We start from the raw sequence: 19920 nt of genomic DNA on the forward strand, positions 1-19920 counted from the left end.
CTTATTTTTTTTATGATGTTTTGTTTGTGCCTCAACCTCAAATTGTGAGTTCATATCTTCTTATATTTCTTAAGAATAAAAAAAAGCCAAATGTATTGAAAATAAATTAATAATACAATCATTCATATCCTATTTTAATTAAATAATTGTGAGATAAAAAGATTGAACCGTAAATCTGTACCTCGATTTGACAATCATTTGTGTGATTCATGTAATAATTGAATTACAGTGAAAGTACTGAAAACTCCGAACTTCGAAGTTCCAATAAAGCATTTGCAACAACCAAGCTCCATTCGCTTGCCTATCAAAGAGGCCATAAGCATACATTGCGGCTTCTGTTGCTTTCAAAGCTGAAAACCTTTCCTTTTCCTGGCATCTATAAATTTGTCACCCGAAGGTAGTATGATTATCAAGTAATATTCACCAATGATGAAAATTTTCCAACTATTCCCTACCCTAAATGACCACTAATATTCACATAAACCTGCAATGCACTAGACCACATCTTCATTTTCACCCCATTGATCTAACTGTACAATTGAAGAATTATTTACACTCTCACTTCAACTACATCTCCATCTTTCAATTCAGTACTGGGTAATACCGGCAAACCATTAATCAAAACCAGCCTACCCTCAGATCCAACTCTTCTAGCGGCATCTGCGGCGGTGCTACCAGATCTTAACCTCATTATCTCACCAAGGGGCCAGCAAACGATTACCACTTCCTCAAGCGCGACGGAGCTTCGACAAACATAATACTCTCCTCCCTGTTTTGCCTGTCTAAAATTACTAGCTTCACTAAGTATTTGCTCCTCCCATTGAAGCATAGTCCTTAGAAAATGTACCTGCCATTTGAAGACCACTAACCTTCAATACTCCCACATGACATCACTATCTTATGAGAATTTAGTTTTTCTTTCTGTTCATGAAGTTAAAAGATTGAGTGGATGTTGCAAAAATTAGGATTGTGGCATTAAATCGCATGATGTACTTTGTAGATCTATTAAAAAGGTTTTCCAAACCGGTAAAGTGACACTTAGACAGTAAAAACGATTTTTACTAGTCATTAGAACAAAACCTTCGTATTGATGCTAGCGTCGGTGGAGATTGATGTGACGGAGTCTGAACTTGTCCTAGATGTAGGAGTGTCTACCTGTTTGCCCTCAGAGATGGCAGACATTATGGCCCAATATTCGAATTCTTCCCGCTCTGTAAAATCAATGACCTGAATGAAGGTTGGAAGTAGCCGACCAAATTGGTCTTGCTGCATGAGAAGGCCCAATGTTATGAACTAGTAAAATATGACATGTGGCATTAGAAAACAGCAATGTCTAACTAAAACGGTATATAAAGTAACATATTAGTCATTAGACACTCGTGATCTAAGAAGCACGGACACTTTAGTTTGATTAGCGTGTTCGTATCCAACACGTGTTGGATCTTGGACACTTCGACACTTGTAGAACACGTATCAACAACAAACGTGTTAGACATGCATAGAACATTTTTTGAGTAGACTAAAAAGATGCATATATGTTGATAATAATACATTTTGAGTGTGAAATGCATCAACCCAAGTTTTTTAAGCATATAAATGCATTAAACCATTTACTTTGAATTTTCTTTTGGTATAAAAATGATATATATTTTTAAAAAGGTATATTTTAATAAATGTGTCCTTATCGTGTCTTGTCCTAGATTTTTAAATAATGTATCGCCGTATAGTGTCGTATCCGTATCAGTACTTCTGAGCTCATGATCCAATTTCTGACTTTCTGTGTTGGAATAGTTACAGCAATCAGATGAAAGCTGATATAAAAAGTATTGAGAGAACTATTTCAGCACAACATATTGCCCCTCCTGTCTTAGCTTGCCTATAAAATAACATTAATCCACCTAAATATCTAAGATCTCCATAAATAATGACTGCAAAGTTCGTGATAAATTTTTGTAGCAGAATACTTGCTGCATGCTGCTTTGACAAATCTTACGAGAAGACGGGGCATTCTTATTTGTGACAATTTCTGTAACTCCTTTGGCTCTCTTTTTATTCTTTCATTCATATCAATGACATTACATCAATATCTATGTACATATATGGATGCATGCGTTATGTGAATGGAAGAATATAATGGTGGAGACACCAAGGGAGAAAATAAAAATCAAATCAACCTAAACTAGAACAAAATCCCATAAATCTTAACGCATACCTTATGGTACATACCATCCCGACAGAACGTATACTTCTCTAGACAAGTACACCAATCCCCATGACCTGGTTCACACCACCATTCGTCAGACACCTGAAAATGAATCAGCATCAGCACTGGAACAAATCTCAATCTAAATAAAAACTTTAAGAAAAAGGATTCCACACGAGATTGAACATTTTATAGCGTGCTTTAAGTTGAGTGTGAAGTGGACCATTAGATCATCGTTGTGAAAAGAACCTGGCATGCAAGAGGTTTGTATTTTAGTTTGGTCTTACTTTCAGTTCATATTAAATTCAGACGTTTAATACTCCAACTAAATCACCAAACAAGCTCCCTGAAATATTATTTTACTAATAAAAATTTAAGTTGTGGCACACAAACTTCGCATTTAATATTTTTTGAATTATCTAGACAATCAAGCAACTAAACCTTTTTGTATAATCTAGCATAAGCCTCCCAGCGCTTTATTTGGAACGAAGATCTTCGGTCAGCCACGGCTTCAGAAGCTGCAAGTCCAAAGCTCACAGCAACAAGCAGTTCCCTTCCGTCCTCATCCACTCTGCAAATACATTATCCGTTATAAACACAACTTATTGAATTGTTTGTTGTGAGCCTTTGGCATAAATCTAGATTAGCGGGCATACCTAATAATAACAGCAGCAAGCAAGTGACTTCCTTCCACTCTAAGAACTGGATGGCCAGCTTTGAGAAAACCATACTTATGAGAATCATCTTCACTCGAATTCTGGAACTCTGAATCAGAGAAATACCGAGATACGTCTCTTTCAGATTCATTTTTGCTGCTTAACGACGGGTTTTTGTTTCCGTTTTCCTTGTAAAGCCAATGTGCAGCAAGTCCATGTTCAGCATATTCATGCATCCTCTAAAAAGAGAAATAAGAGTAAAATGATCTGCATGAAAGTCTGATATGCAGAAGCTCACAAGCTGCTAGAAGTTTGTTAGTACCTGTGTTCTTATTTGTACTTCCAAAGGTGAGTTATCCGGACCTAATACTGCAGTGTGCAGAGACTGAAATCATAAATTTGAAGTTAAGCAGAGGTCATGAATAAATCAGGACTACATGCCAAAGGAAAAAGGGTTAACTTTCATAAATAGTGGGATTTTATTACTTTTCTGAATTCATTTCGAGTAATATTTCCTTTATATATTAGTAAGGGTGTAAAAACCACAGGAACTAAACTCATTTTAGTTTATGCACCATGAGAACTTTTTGTAACTTCCTTTGATTTTTGGGTGGAGCCTTTCCTCACTACAGTCATCAATGAAATTAAGTTCTTATGGTATATTAGTATAGAATATGTTATTTATAATAATAAAAAAATAATGTCTATAAAAGACCTTTATCTTTTTTGGTGTTCTTCCTCGTCCAATTGCGTTAAGTAATTGGCCTGGTAATTGGTAAAAGGTGGCTGCGAGTAATGAAATAAAGACCTGGAGGAGAAATTTTTGTTTTGTCCAAACTCTGGATTCTTTTATTTCCTACAGGAAGTGCTGACCTTTTCCATAATATCTAAGAAAACTGCGACCTCCTCGTTCTTCAATGCTTTTTCAAAATGCATACTCCAAAAGAACTTTGTTTAATAGTATACTTTGTTGGATCTACTTTAAATACCGACTTTGTTTACAATATATTTATTTAAAAAAAAAAAGGGAAAAATTAAAAACTAAATATTGAAATTGCTAAGAATGAGATATAGGCTTTTGTTTGGTATAAACATCTTTAACCTGGTAACCACTAGGCTTTGGGTTAACAATGTAATCATCAAATTCACCATCAATGGGGGACCATAACCTGCACAGTGGAAATTAAATAATACAATGAGGAAAGAGGAATTAACAGAACCGAATCAGTGTTATGAAGAAATTGCAGAGAGTATGTATTCAACGAATTGAATAAAGTCGTACGTTCTGCAAGTGTTTGCTTTATGTATGATCTAGTTTTACAAATATGATAAATATATTTCTCACAATCACAAGTAAAATTTTTGGCAGATACTTGTCCCATAAAACTCCTATTAAGGACTGGACTAGAACATCTAATTTCTCACAAACAATAGCTCTACGTATGATTTGGAGATCTCTTAAAGAGCATTTGGATTAGGAAATTAATTACTGATACAAATCTCTGTAATAAACAGATCAAATTTGATTATTGATATATTATATTCTATTAACCACGGTATAAATTATGTTTGTGGCTGTTCTATTTTCAATCTGCAATATTCCTTCGAGATTTTATTAAGACGAATATTAAGATGAGATAAATAACTACACAGATACAATTATAACATTATGGAATTTAATCCCAGATTAAATAAAATGAGAGGGGTGGACACGACATCCTTACAGGGACAAATAATTACAAAAGAACAAGCAAACCACTATAAGAATCCTTGATCTATTTTTTCATTTTCTTTGTATCGCTATAGTTATGCATATATTGTAGCTCAAAGCCATTGCAATAAGTAAATCAATTAAAAGTTTCTAATGAAAAAGTAACCACAGATAATAAAAACATTACTACCTTGTTGTAAGTTTAATCATGACACCATAAGCCACACACAAGCACAATAACTATTGCATCGATATGGTTTCGCTTAAGAAACCATTTTTTTATAACCTTTAATTGAGAAAAAAAAAATGAAAGAATACAAGGGTATTGAGGAAACAAAGTTAAAAAAGAAGGATCCAAACTATATAAAAGGGATCCAATCAAGCACAATGAGATCTAATGGGTGGGTAATTACAAAAATAAACTCTATCAGAGAAAGATAGAACCTCATGAGGGACCAAACATCACTCAAAATCCCTATCAAGCCAGGCAGTAAAAAAACATGTGTAAGCATGCATTACACTACTTTATGTGTTAATATTAGCATGATAAACCCCCTACTCCTTAAAAAAATATGTTTCTGTTGGGTTTTTTCTGGAAACAAGAACCAATGTTACTGCTAAATAGTGTCCAAACATCTTAATGCAGCTATCACCCTTAACAATTATCCTTAACAGAGAATAGCTGCCAATGCGAATTTTTCTCATGGGAAAGTTGTTCATCCAGACGATATAAAGCTTTAAAAAGGATAGAGGAAGCTCCGTGTGGTAAATAAAAAGTGATAAGTTAAGTTCGATTCAATTTACTTGTGTACAGTATTGAGAAGACTGTAACAACACTGAACAGCAGGTCCATGTAGAGTTCCATTCTTGTCCCCGACAACTACCCTTAATGCTCGGGCATCATATACCTTATCGATACTGATATCTTTTCGTTCCATCTGAAGAGTGGAGACAAAAAGGATTCAATGGTTAAAAAAGTATAACTACTCGCCTGAAAAGGATATATTACATTTGATTTATTAATACTGTTTGGATTGTTAGTTAGCCACTAAGTTGCCAGACCAGTGCTCGGTGACAGAAAAATATAGCCGACTATAGAGTCCAGGTTAAAGTCATGCAAAGTTCTACATGCACCCACAGCACATATACCAGACCTTGTTTGAGACATATATATCAGAGGAAAACAGAGAAACTAAGTCAGTGAGCATGCTCCAACTTGAAATCACTTCTTAGGATGTAAAGAAGAAATATAATGACAAACAGAGAGAAGCCAACCAACGCTGCAGTTTTAATACTTTATAGGGGTGGTCATTCAAACCGAAAAAACTGAACCGTTTCTAAAAACCAAACCGAACCGAGAACTCAATGAAACCGAAAAATTCAGTTCGGTTCGGTTTCATTTTCGAAAACCGAATTTGAAACCGAACCGAACCGTTTTTAACCAATATATATATATATAAAAGAGTAAAACCGAATTTAAAACTGAACCGCTTTTAATTTAAAGAACAAAACCGAATTTAAAACTGAACCGCTTTTAATTTAAAGAACAAAACCGAATTTAAAACCAAACCAAACCGAACCGCTTTTAATTAAAAAAAAGAATATAACATGGATTTTTTAAAAATGCCAAAACTGAATTTGAAACCGAACCGAACCGCATATCCGGTTCGGTTTGAACCAATAAATTGGTTCGGTTCAGTTTGGTGGTCAAACCGAACCGAACCAAACCATTTCCACCCCTAATACTTTCAACTCAAAGATTCATTACTTAACAACCTAAGGAAATTTAAGACAACATTTCAACATCTAATAAGTTGTCATGATCTATACTGGCCTCACCACTAACAGTTGTGGAAATTAAATGCAAAATCTCTGGGATAAGAAATACAGAATAGAAGATATCCTGCCAGAAAAATTGCCCAGTTCATTATTCCAGGGAGAATTTTCAAGTACAATAACAGAGCCCAACCTAAAGTTGCACTAGGTCAATATAATTGATTATGATTTAATCATGTCAATAATGCAAAACTTGAGATAATTCCATTCTTACCTTGCTGTATATACTATATAAACTCTTCAATCTACTGGACAAAGTTACTTCCATCCCTGGAACATAACTGCAACATAGGTGGGGAATCATAATGGACAGAGATGAGCAGCACTACACATACACAAACAAAATAGAGATAAGAAAGAGAACGATGCAGACATACGAGGCTGATATAATCAATTCTTGTTCTAATGCTTCTTCACAAACCACCAGAGATGCTAAAGCATTCCTAGCATCTTGCACGACTTTTGGTTGTATAGAAGTGTCTATACTTTTCTGGAGATTATTTAGATAACTTGTCCGTTTTCTTCTGTCTGCCAAGATGTCAAATGGTACAACAGCTTCCAAAAGTTCCTGAAAGTGGGGAATGGGAGCATAGAATCTTTAACAATCTATAATTCTTCAAGAACTACTAAATATATACCCCAGGCCTCACCACAAAGACGATAAAAGCACATCATTACATTTTACACTGATGTTCCAAATTTTCTCCTTCAAATATATACATTTTTTTATACAATCAGATTTCAATAAAATAAATGAAAGTACAAAGGAAGATCATATAAAAAGTCAGACACATCCAACACAGAACTGCAAAGGAAACAAACCCAAAACAAAGCATATAAAGGAGTTTGAGCTCCCCATCTCCCCAATCCGCTGCCCCCGTGGAGATGCACGAGATACACAACAGCTATCCAGACTGACCAACATTGATAGCCCATTCAAATACCCTGTTTTATAAGTATACTTGTCCAAATACTCAATTTCGAAAAGTTAAGTTTATTAAGTCACACATGCATAAGATTCCCCAGAAAACATGATTTCTCATAATTTTCAACATTTAGTTGAATCTTGTGGATAATGATTAAAGAAACAATTTTTTTAAAAAAAGGAATCTTCAATACTTTATGAACGTGTTGAAGTCCTGTACTACAAAATGAAGAAAAAAGAAGATAGTGAGACAAATAAGCTGGGAAGAAAAAAGAGATGCCTTAGAAAAAGAAAAACAGTCATTTTAACTTAAATTTTTGGAATGAGACATTCTAACAAAATCTTCATAAAACAAGCCGTTTTCCCCAAAATCCCAAGTAGAAAGAACATGGAAGAAAATTTTATCCTCCATTCAAGGTACTTGCCTTCATGTTTGTGGCCTCATCAGTCATAGTTATTGGCATATTGTGACAACAAGTTGAACTGCCTTTATCCAACGGTGGCAGTTCAGCTCTGGTAGATATTTTCCGAAAGCTTCCAGCTCTACTACTAGGCATCCACATGGAAGCTAATTCTGAGCGCAGCTTCAGGAACATTTGGGGCTGCAAAATGACCAATGAGACATGAGTCAATTTCAGAGAATAAACACCAGGAGCTCCAAGTCTAAACAGCACGGAAAAATTAGATAGTAGTAGAAGAAATTAAAAATCAAATGTGTATTTTGTTTTTTTAGTGCAAAATCAAATGCATACTTAAATGACCAATAATATAACCAAGTCATCTCATACTAAATACAGATGTACATGTAGTTAAATGAATTATTCTATCCTAATATTCTTTTTCTAATGAGCTTTCCAGGGAGTCATGCATATTTGTGAAAATAAGTTGTGACCCAAAAAGACTAAGATCAACCTGAAGAACTGCAAAACACAAATCTTCTAGTTCGGCTTTCAGTGCCCATAAACCCAATCTAGAAGCAAGTGAGCACCAAATAACCAAGGTCTCCTGTGCAACAGCTTGAGCCTTAGGCAGTGGTAAAGCGTAACTGTCAAAAAATGATCATAATAAATTACTAGTCATAAAGCTACAATAGCTCAAATGATCTTGATAAAAATTGGGAAATATTTTTCTAATCTTGGATTGCAGCCTAGCTTTGCCCCCTTCTTTTGTAATTTCATATCATCTAAAGAAATGTTACTGTGAAATGTTATTTATTAAAGGGGGAAATAAAAAAAAAAAAAACTCATTATCTCTAGAAAACCAAAATACAGTTGAAAATTCTGAAGATAGGAATTTAGTTTCATGAATTCAAAGGGAAAAAGAGAGAACTAAGGGAGGAAACTGAATCCCACCCATTATACATAAACAGATCATCAGAACTAAGTGAAGAGTTAGTACATGGTTCTCATGTTGTGAAGACGATCTGCAAGCTTGATGAGCACAACACGTGGATCATCAACCATGCCTAAGAGCATAACTCGCAATTTATTTGCCTAAAATAAATAATTAAAGCATGAGAAAGATTGACCCAGAAGTCATAGATAGGTGGGTAGAATGAAAATCTAAAGAAAGTCGATCATATTATAACCATATGGTCAGATCATTGTAATGGACAAATATTGAACCCGCCCATCTATATTTATTTCAAATGGAAATTTATTGTCGACTGCACGTTCTTCGTCAAGGTAGTAATGTCTTATGTCGCTGTAATTTGCAGAATAGCCTAACACAGAGTGTGTGCAATTGCTGGAAAAAACTAGACATAAGTATGTTGACTAAATAATTTTTCCTTGCTCATTAGATTCACAATAAACATTTCACGAATGCAATGTATTGTACTTAGAAAAGTACATGGCAAGTAATATACAAATTTATCTGGTTAATGTCTCTGATTTATGGGAAGACATATCCTAAAAGAAATACCATGCTAAGCACTTTGCAAACGATAAGAAAACATATTTCTATATAATATTATTATATGCATTCAGTTTAGTGGGGAAATATAAAAAGTCTCCATATCAGCTTCAAATAGACACAAGAAAAAAATCTGGACTGTAAAAGATACAATATCTATCTTGGTAGAAACTTTCATACATGTCGTTCCAACATATCTTATTTGGCTAATTTAACAGTCAATACCTCTTCATGACCTAAGGAACCCTGGTTCACGTTTACTCGGCGATGTCTACGCAACAACTGCAGAAAGTACATAATATGGTTACACAGTGTTGTTTAAAACTTGAGGGGTACTCAAGTGCTAGCCCTCCAGGGCTTCAAGCACGAGTCACAAAAAAAAAGCCACAAGCTCTTAGAAGTGCACAATAGAAAAATGTAAATAACAATATTCAGGCATTTATTCCTCTGCTGCCTCTAGGATTTTTCCCTTGTATCAGACTCTGTGGTGGCTTCTATCGGATCTTCAGATCCCTGATCATGGCTAAACAGACAGGGAAGGATTTTCTGAAGGAGCCCAAGGTGTTTGTTAGCTCGAAGAAATCGGGGAAAGGAAAGAGGCCAGGAAAAGGAGGAAGTCGGTTTTAGAAGAGTATTGGTTTGGGGTTCAAAACTTCGAGGCAATTGAAGAAACTTATATTGATAAGAAGTGTTCATTCACTGGCACTGTTTCTATTAGGGGGTGGATACTTGCTGGTACCTGCCACAGAGCCAAGATGGCGAGAACCATCATTGTTAGACGTAACTATCTTTACTATGTGAAGAAATATCAAAGGTACAAGAAAAGACACTCTAACATCCCAGCACACATAGCTCCTTGCTTTAAGGTGAAAGAAGAAGACCATGTCATCATTGGCCAGTGCAGGCCATTGTCGAAGTCTGTGATGTTTAATATATTGAAAGTGATTCCTGCTGGATCATCCACAAGTGGTAATAAGAAGGCTTTCACAGGAATTTAAGTCCAGAATTTTCAGGTCCTGTATTTGTTTATGTCAAGGGAATGATATGTTAGCATGAGCTTTTCCTTCAGCTGGATGATCTTTTCACTTCATTTATTAACTGAATACTTCACTATTGTGATACTATTGCAATTTTGATTCCCTAAGTTTTGCTTTAGTCATAAGTATCAGCACCTTCTTGTTCTTGGTTTATCCAACCATATTTTCTGCTTAAGAAAATATTCATGCATTTATTCCTTAAAAAAAGAAAAGTTGAGAGAGAGAGAGAGAGAGAGAGAGAGACGCTCGAGGTGCTAAGGAGCACACCACAAGCTCTGAGGCACGTCTCAAGCAGCTTCATTAAGGGAGGTGGGGAGGTGTAGAGGCCGGTGTGCTTTTTAGAACACTGCGGTGACAATTGTATAAATTGATATTGATGACTATATTCCAAAAGGAGAATTAAGAATATGTCGCTTTAGGAGAAAAAATTGGGGCATTGCACAGATGTAACATCAAAACAATGTTATTACAGGGTAAAAGAAACCTTGAAGAACAGAAAAGGCAAGATAAGATCCAGTAACAAATGTCCAGGTTGTACTCTTATAAATTTGAAAACTTCATATGTTTTTCATTCTCTGTGGCTTCAACTTATCACACATGCAGGATATCTTAAGTTCTTAACTTCTAATATTTAAGTTCCCCACTCATGAGCAATACCACAAACAAAAAACACTATGCTCTCATTATTGGAAAACGTAACCCAACTTTAATGACGGTTTTTTTTTTTTTTTTTTTTTGTGGATAAGAAACTTAATAATGGGTTTTTAATCTCAATAGTTTTTTTTCATAATACCTGGTTTACGTAACTTAACCTGGAGACACCAGCCACCAACTTGGCTACTTCATCACCAAATTCTTCTTCTATGTTGTGCAAATTTTGACATGTATCATCAACTATGTCATGGAGAATCCCAGCCACGACTGTTTCAATTGCCTGTTAATGTGAACAACTTTAAATTAATAAGACGATGAGACAGAAAGATGTCCACTTACTGTCAGCAGCACAAAGATATTACATAGTAACAAAGAGAGCACAAAAAACGTGTGCAATGTGAGAGTGAGACAGAATATAAGATTGTGATAAAAACCAGATGTATTAAAATATAAAAGACAACAAAATTACAATATAACTTCCCTCAAGTAGGGGTGCACAAATTCACCGAAAATCCATCTGACCGACCGAATTTTAGTCGGTCGGTTGATGTAGGATGGTTGTCGGTCGGTTTTTGGTTAAAAAATAAACCAACCGTCAGTCAGTCAGCTGCCACACACACACAAAATGCAGTGGTCAGTTTTGATGTCGGTTTTCTCCCAAAATTGACACCGACCGACCAATGTACACCCCTACAAGTATTTGAGGTACTTGGAACCTCTCCTGAAAAGAGTATACGTTCTCAAGCGCTAATCAACTAAACAATTGTCTGCTCCCTTCCTCTCCTTATATTTATAACCAATCTCATTAGCAACTCCTTAGCTAAATACTAATGTACCCTTCATACTTAATAATAATCTCACTTCTAACCTAATTGCATTCCTATCAGATTGCCAGCTGCACATTATCATCAAGGGTTCAATAAAGCAATCCACTCAAAAAATCATAAACATAACAAGAAAATATTGCATGCATTTTTTCCATCTTTTTCCTTCTTAAAATCATAAAATCCTTTCCCATTCAAATGAATAAGTCAGATGGTTTTCATGAAGATAATATCCAAAACCACACTCATATATCTTTTTGTTACTGGTTCAGGACAGTGCTTGAATTCAAATATGCCATATCCAATATATACATGAGGGGTAACTTTCTATAGAAAAACTAGTACCTAAAATTTTAAAACCAACTTTTGCTCTAAATATTTGAATGTCTTTTTTTAGTTATCCATAAATCCAACAACATTTTTTTTTTGACAACTTTAATTCACTTATGATCCATTTGAACTTTTTTTAAAGAAGAAAAATATATAAAAAAGATGAGTTGTTGCCACTAGACACTATCCCAATGAAGCATAAAGAAATTGTTTGGAAAAGCTTTTATCCCAACAACGTTTAAGCAAAGTCTATGGTCCGCAATCTCTCGAGGGATAAATAAACATGATAAGATTAAATTGTGATATCTTTTTATTCCAGGAACGGTAATGAACATGGAGATCTCAGATCAGCCATTTTTCTGATGCACCTTTTTCATAGGAAATGTGGTAAAGATTTTTTTTTTTTTTTTTTTTGGGGGGAGGTGGAAGAGGCCTAAAAATGAAATGTTTCATTCTATTCCCCAAAAGAAAACTATACTAATAAGGGATGCCTCACAGAAACTTCTAACACTTAGTTGTACGCAGAAAGATATAATTAATTACATTTTGAGATGCGTTAATGAACCACAGAAATAGAGCATAGTAAATAATGATATGTTTTACGCACCCTGTTACCGGTGGGCGGAACTAAAGCGGCTAAGATTCTTCCAGTGTGGATGCAATGAGTTAAATAAGGGTCTCCAGTTTTCCGTAACTGCCCATGATGAGCCTTTTTTGCAAACTCAATAGCCTTTTGCACCTGCCTTCATAGATGGAAAACTTGAGAACAGAATATGAGAAAGTTCAGACTAGCTTTGAGAAAAGTGAAAAACCTTGGAATCCTCAAATATAAGATATCCAGTTACGTCAACTCCATCCAATACAAGAGAACCTGTACAGATATTAAATTTTATGGCAAGAAACAATTTTAGCACATGGAGGAAAAAGGAAAATTAATTCATGATAGACAATTAAAAAGTTTGGTAACTTTTCAAATGTAATGACCATATGCATGTTATTATGTGGACAAGAAATTACAGTCCAATTAAAACATTTTACCACCACGAGTAACATTTTTTGAGGAAGTTTTGAACTCTCTAAGTATTGAGTAATGCATATTATTAAATAAGAAAACGGAAGAATTTAAGACAACAAAGTTTGCTTGCAGTCGTAAAGAAAACAAAGGACGAAGAGGGAATCACTTCATAAACAGAATTCAAGAGCGTCCTGAATATTAAACCCAAAAAAAATACATTAGTCAGTACCAACTTAAGTTCTAACACGGAGACCAAAAAAAGACACTAACAAGAGCAACAACTCGGTAATCAAATGGAGCACTGTGTGCCAAAATTGTTTTCTTCTCCAAGTTTATACCAAATACAATTCGTCAAGTAATGAAAATCTAAACTAGTTATTGAAAATGGATGATATGAACTGGCCAGCTTCAAAATGATTTCTTTTCTTCAGATTGATTAATCGAATTGCTCAATTAACCTGAGCTTTAGCATCTCTATACTTACCGCGGAGAAGAACAAGGGAGATTGAATTTCATCGAGTCACTTTGAATTTTATTTCCTTATTCCGAATTTTCCTTATCCAATAAGCAAAGAACTGCTAATGTCTACTCATAACTCAACCAAGGAATCTTTGTAAACTTGAAGCAACTTTGCTACTAATAGCGTCTGAAGCTTAATCAATAATCAACCCCACCCCAAAACCCGTTTCCTTTAAGCATATCCCAATCTTCAAACACGATAATAACAACAACAATAAACTTGGATAAGGAAAAGGAACCTGGTTTCTCCTCCACTTTGGGCCAAAGGAAATCGACTTTAGTAGAGAGACAAGCTCCAGAGGCAATAGCGACGGCCGTAACAGCAACATGCGTGATTGCAGAAGTGACAGCACCATGAACAGATCCAGAGCCGGAAGCAGCGGCTGCAGCAGCTGCAATAATATTTCCAGAAGCGATGACAGAATTGATCGATGCAGTAACAACAGGCAAAGGAGTAATTCGATCAAAAAGGCGGCGGAATTTCACGGAGCGGCGAAGTACCCTCGGCTGGAAAATCGGGGAAAAACGGAAATAGAACTTGTGAGGAAACATCACAGTAGTTGAAACAGTGGTTGCGCTTGAGCTCCGAAGATGACATGAGCGCATTCTAGCTGATGATTCTCCTGTCAGAGAATCAAAAACTCAAAAAAACTATGAACCAAAACCAAAAATTAAACAAAAGGTGGAAAAGGGATGAATCTAATTTGTGATTCTGTTGAGGAGAAATGAAGAAATCGACGAACCGTATTTGACAATTGGAGGAGTAGGAAAGTGAGTGGTTGGGAAAGTTACAGGGAATCCATGGTTGTAAATATTCTCAATGTAATCCGAAATTTCGCTGATATTTTCCCAGGAAAATTAATGGGGAAGAAGGTGACTATTAAAGAGAGGTTTGACGTTATAATGACGGTCAGCTTCCAAGATTTATGCCTCCTTCACCACTCACTTTATGACACGTGGCTTGATTTACCTGTGTTAGTATTTACGAAAGGAAAAAATGTGAAAAAAGGTGAAAGAAATTATTGCTCTCGTTGAGAGTCGAACTCAAGACCTCCCGCTTACTAAACGGGTGCTCTAACCAACTGAGCTACGAGAGCTGGTTGTGAACACTGGAAAACAATATCATTATCTATAGTTTTTCTGCGCTATTAAATTAATCTAACTAAAGAAATAGTTTTTAAATTTTTGTTTTTCTCCCTAAAATTTAGCTTATATTTAATATGTTTTTTTTAAGGATTAATGAAAAATTGCGGGGAAATAAACGTAACTAAAAAGAAAGAAAGGAAAAAAAAAACTTAAAATAATGATTATAGTTGTTTTCAAATAAGGAAAAATGAGTCAAACTTATTTATAAATACAGTAAAATGTCATTATTTATCAGTAATCTATCGCGGTCTATCAATATTTATTTGTGTCAGTGGTAGACGTCTATCGCGATCTGATAGACAATAATATTTTGCTATACTTGAAAAAATTTTCAGCAATTTTATTATTTAAATTAATTATTTTATAAAATAATGTTTTTCTTTTTTATTTATTTTTTAAAATTAAATTATATATCTTTGTTTGTTTTCTTATTTACAAATTTTACAAACCAAAGTAATTAAAAAATTGTGAATTTCTTCCCAATAAATTTCAGTTAAAATTCTCTTTTAACACAAAATCAACCATTGCCTAAGCCAAATCCCATTCAAATGCAGAGACCAAATTTTATTAAAGGTTTGAAAAACTTTTTTCATTTTAATCAAAGACAAGATAGCTCCATTAGCAGATCCCCACTTGTGTAAAAAAAATAAAAAAAAAAAAAGAAAGAAAAAGAAAGAAAGACAAATGAAGATTAGAATCTATTTTAGTCTAAATTTTAAGTTTTTTCTCCGAGGTGAGTGATTCAAAATACATGTCTATTAATTACTCTCACTTACTACATGTCAGTTGAACTATACGATATCTAAGCTTTTCATTTAATCACAGGCCTATTAATTAGTTTCATGTGCTATAATTAGTTTGAATAAATTTTTAATTCAATTTGAATGTTGAAATTATAAAGTTGCGCTATAAAACCAAATTAGATAGAATTCTCTCTCTTTTTTTAATGAAAGGTAGAACTACCTAATTCATCTAACTTAATCTCGATGATATTAATATTTGTATTAAAATTGCTTGATTTTTTTAAATAATATAATTTAATTAAGGGAAAAATGTTTTTTTGGTCCCTGAATTTTGAAGAATTGGTGCATTTAGTCCCTAATGTTTCAAATTCACCGATTTAGTCCCTGACTTCTAAAGATTAGGATTAAATGGACCAAACAATGCATAATCCTGGAAAGAATAGGTCTTTTCTAGGCAACTCCCCTGGTTTCGTATCTGCTTTCAGTGCTATAACTATGTTGCCAAAGTAATTTTTTGACAATGGGTGGTTAAAATTTTGCTATGTTAGTCCCCTTAATTACAAAAAGACAGTGAAGACTATGAGCGAAACCAAAAGAGGTGGAAATGAAAGAAAATGAAGGAAGGGAAAGGCAAGACGTTGTCTGTAAGGTTTTAGAGATCCAGCGTCGAAGCACCAGACAAATTGATGGCAAATGATACCAATTTTAGCCAAAAAGAAGGCATTTTCGCATTTTGTTAGGTCCAGGTGCAAACTAAGTTCAAAGGGTTTAATTTAGTTGCTAATGTTAATAAGTAGGTAAGATTGTTTGATTTTATATAAATAGTTACGTTATAAAGTATACACGATTACTTAAAATCATGTACCATATCCACGTTTCATTCATATAATATAGACTAGTGATGTAGATCTAATATGGCAACACATGCCAACAAAAAACCATCAAATTCATCCATTGTATTGAAGAAATTGGCACAAAAGGAAGAGAGACACTCTCTTTAGAAGAAAGAGACTTTTCTTAAGAAAGTATAACGATTGATACGGTTTGAGAGAAACCTTTTTCACTCTCTCAATACACATCCACTCACTATTTTTAATTCTAAGGTTGTCTAACTTGACACACCTCTTATTTATAAGCATGAGATCCTTCGAGTCCAAGCAAAAGGATCTCTCTAGGTTCTTCTTGAATTCTACAAATATTCTAGATATTTCTATGGATTATCCTTATCTAAAGGAAGTCGAGAATTTCTTGGAGGCTAGAGAAATGCTAGAATGTTTTCAGAACATTTCTTTTGAGATTCTAACTTACATTTTTCTAGATAAATCTAGAGTTGTATAATACTTATACTAAGTTAATTGTATAGATACTTCAAGAAGTTTCTATAATAGTTATGTTGCTTATACCTCAACACATTGGTGCCACGAAGTTTGTCAAGGGATTGAATTCTAATGTGGAAGCGATTTATCGCTTTGCCCCAATTTTGTTACAGAAAAATTATAGAACATAAACATAAAGAATTAGGCTAAACATGCCTTATATATTAATTAATTAGGAAAAATGAATTATAACCTTTTTAGAACCAATTCTCAAAGATCTTTTCCCAATCTTCTAGATCCACTGCACAATCAAACGACGAGGAAGATATGACCAACGATCTTCTCTGCTATTCTTTTTAGAACAAGAAAGTTTGTGAGAGCTTTTGTATTCTTTGAGAAGGAGAAGGCAAAATGAGAACTCTTCTATGTTCTTTTTTTCTTTTTTCACATGAGAGTGAGATAGAGCTATTTTGTATCTCTTGAAGGATCTCTTAACGAAGAGCATCCATGAGCGTCGTCAGATCTCTCCAATTTCACCGTGACCGAAATACACCAAATATATTTGAACATATAGTTATACAAATATACAGTAATTAATGGCATGCTTTGAACACTAAAAAGTAAGGGAAAAAGTTCTCATACCAGTTGAAGACGCTCTTCAAACTTTAGAACTCAACGGAGTAGAAGAACTCTACCCGATCAACAAACGCCCAGTAAATGTGTTGGCTGCAGCAAATGAACGCAGCGGGGATGACACCACCAGAAAGGAGCCCTTGGTATTTTCGGCGTGAGAATCCAAAGTATGGTCTTTGGTGAGTTTGGTAGAGGTAGGAGGAAGAACTGATCATGTAGACGATAAGCAAGTGGGAGAGAATAGGAAGCTATCGCATAGCTAGATGCTTATCGTTTAAAAGAAACTACACAATCGTGTAGGTTTTACTGAACGATCGTTTAGGAAAAGGTATACAATCGTTTAGCAAATATGACACACTATACGATCGTTTAGGGAAGCTATCTGATCGTTTAGGAACTAGTGTGTGATCGTTTAGGCGTTGAGCGACTATCGTATAGGCTCTCGACTTATGCGATCGTTTACATTTCTACACTAATGCAAAACCTTTTCTGATCTTTTTCCGAACTTTGCAAAATGAAACAAAATTTCATTTTTATTCTTCAGTTACAATAACCGACGCGGTCTTCCCACTAACGCACGTCCGAGAGAGTTTTTAGGTTAATTATCATATAATTAACCGATTAAATTATTAAAAAATATAATCATATTATATTTTTACCATATAGTTTGATATCACATATCTATTATAGTAATTTCTCCTCTACTTGATATAAATCATATTTATATCTAATTTCCTCCAAAATAATGTATCTCATACATTTAGCTAAATTATTATCATAAAAAAAAAAAAAATATAATTAACCAATCCAATTATATCATATATAATTGAACTTCCTCTTGTCAATTTGAACATTTCAAATTAACCAAAATACCGATTCTCGACTTTATCCAAGCTACCCAGGGACCTAATGGACCTGTGCTCGAAGCTCCAACGGTCCTGAATAGCTGACTAAACTCTTTAGCCACGAGATCCACCATCTGTTAACTATCAGGCATTTCCACTAAAAGACCAATAGCTGAACTCTTCTTACCACAATATATTTCTGTGTCCATCGGATATAACCAATCATGAGTACGATGACCCTTCACAGATGCTCTGTTAATATAGTTTGGGCCAAATTTACCGTTTTGCCCTTTGAGTACATCTCCACTTCTTAATACCACTGATTCCTCTAATGAACAATACAACATAGTTCAACTATGTGCGAACACCTCCCGGGCCAAGAGAAGGTGTATGGTGCCACATCATTCAAGCTCTGGAATCAGTCCTTTAAGGGACTATCTATCTATTACCTTGCCTTGTGGGGAATGAGTGAATTCCATCATCTGTAGCTGAGTTCCCAGTTCCCAAATCAGAAGAATCCCCAAAAGGTTAGGTTTGAATCCGGTTGACCTGGTCACTCGCACCCATACAAATCAAAGGACTGTCTTTAATGGCAGGAGTTTCCCAACTCATTCAGGATGAGGGTCATGTTACCTATGGTCATCCTAGTGAAGTGAAGTCTCTGTCATAAACGGTGTTATATAACGAGACGTAACACTTCGTGGTCAGGTCTTATACAAACTTTTTGTATAGGACGTCCTCGCTCACATGTCCCCTACACGAATGATCAGGATCAGATCATCTGTGACAAGTTACAACACTTGTGACCATTCTACAAAGCGGGCCGCATCCGTAACGTTACCAGGATAAGGTTTCTCTCCTATATCCATATACTACAGACCATTTTGGTTATCACTCAAGATATGATTCATTTGTATGTCACCACATACATGCTTAAGTTATATACAGATAACCAGGGATTTTAAGTTTATTGGTTTGCAGTAAAGCAACTAAAACATGCAACTGAGCAAAAAACAAGATGTGAAGTAAATATCATATATTATACAACACAAACATTCGTATAAACTGTTTACAAACTACAGGACACGAGACTATAGGGCATCAACCCCAACAATCTCCCACTTGTCCTAAAGCGAAGTGGGGTGTACAATAAGCTAGTACAAAACAATAAACTAGGGCATAAAAGCCAGTACAAGAAAATCTCCCACTTGCCCTAATCCAACCGCGGGCGATCCTGTAAACCCATGCTCCGTAGGTGACCCTCAAATACTGTAGTCGTGAGAGCCTTCGTAAACAGGTCAACAACATTGTGCTCTGAAGTGATCTTCATGACGATCACATCCTCTCGATGCACTATCTCGCAGATCAGATGATACTTCCACTCTATGTGTTTGTCGCACCTGTGACTCCTCGGCTCCTTGGAGTTCGCCACTACCCCATTATTATCACAATATAGGGTAATGGGCCTAGACATATCTGAAACAACTTCCAGTTCTATCAAGAATTTCCTGAGCCAGACGACCTCCTTAGCAGCTTCGCAAGCCGCTACGTACTCCGCCTCCATAGTAAAGTCGGCGATGCACCCCTATTTAGTGCTTCGTCATACTACAACT

General features: G+C 35.1%; 2 protein-coding genes and 1 non-coding gene across 6 annotated transcripts; 1 reads left to right on the forward strand and 2 right to left on the reverse strand.

Annotated features, from left to right (window-relative positions):
* Positions 1 to 132: 132 nt before the first annotated feature.
* Positions 133 to 14504, reverse strand: LOC120091209 (probable GTP diphosphokinase RSH2, chloroplastic). Of its 4 annotated transcripts, XM_039049127.1 has the most exons (19): positions 14368 to 14504; positions 13864 to 14247; positions 12903 to 12961; positions 12698 to 12829; positions 11076 to 11216; positions 9471 to 9527; positions 8730 to 8824; positions 8244 to 8376; positions 7757 to 7933; positions 6784 to 6974; positions 6621 to 6687; positions 5375 to 5508; positions 3962 to 4028; positions 3182 to 3244; positions 2860 to 3098; positions 2645 to 2774; positions 2213 to 2305; positions 1081 to 1266; positions 133 to 847 (listed from the first exon to the last, which is right to left on the reverse strand). In XM_039049127.1, exons 2-19 carry the CDS (start codon positions 14228 to 14230, stop codon positions 551 to 553), a joined length of 2628 nt encoding a protein of 875 aa, XP_038905055.1. In that variant the 5' UTR covers positions 14231 to 14247; positions 14368 to 14504; the 3' UTR covers positions 133 to 550. The 4 variants fall into 4 exon arrangements, 3 of the variants coding, with proteins under 3 accessions (XP_038905055.1, XP_038905056.1, XP_038905057.1); XM_039049128.1 differs by lacking the exon at positions 14368 to 14504 and having other exon boundaries at positions 1156 to 1266; positions 13864 to 14360; XR_005485675.1 differs by lacking the exon at positions 14368 to 14504 and having other exon boundaries at positions 707 to 847; positions 1156 to 1266; positions 2227 to 2305; positions 13864 to 14361.
* On the forward strand, positions 9534 to 10243 carry LOC120091210 (40S ribosomal protein S11-1-like). The gene is given in 2 exon segments (XM_039049130.1): positions 9534 to 9897; positions 9900 to 10243. Coding segments are annotated over 2 exon segments (477 nt in total). The 5' UTR covers positions 9534 to 9764.
* Positions 14505 to 14647: 143 nt separating the features above from the next.
* On the reverse strand, positions 14648 to 14721 carry TRNAT-AGU. The gene has a single exon. It is a non-coding gene; the product is annotated as a tRNA-Thr (tRNA).
* Between the last annotated feature and the right edge of the window lie 5199 nt (positions 14722 to 19920).

This window comes from Benincasa hispida, chromosome 11 (assembly GCF_009727055.1).
Source record: "Benincasa hispida cultivar B227 chromosome 11, ASM972705v1, whole genome shotgun sequence".
Taxonomy (NCBI): Eukaryota; Viridiplantae; Streptophyta; class Magnoliopsida; order Cucurbitales; family Cucurbitaceae; genus Benincasa; species Benincasa hispida.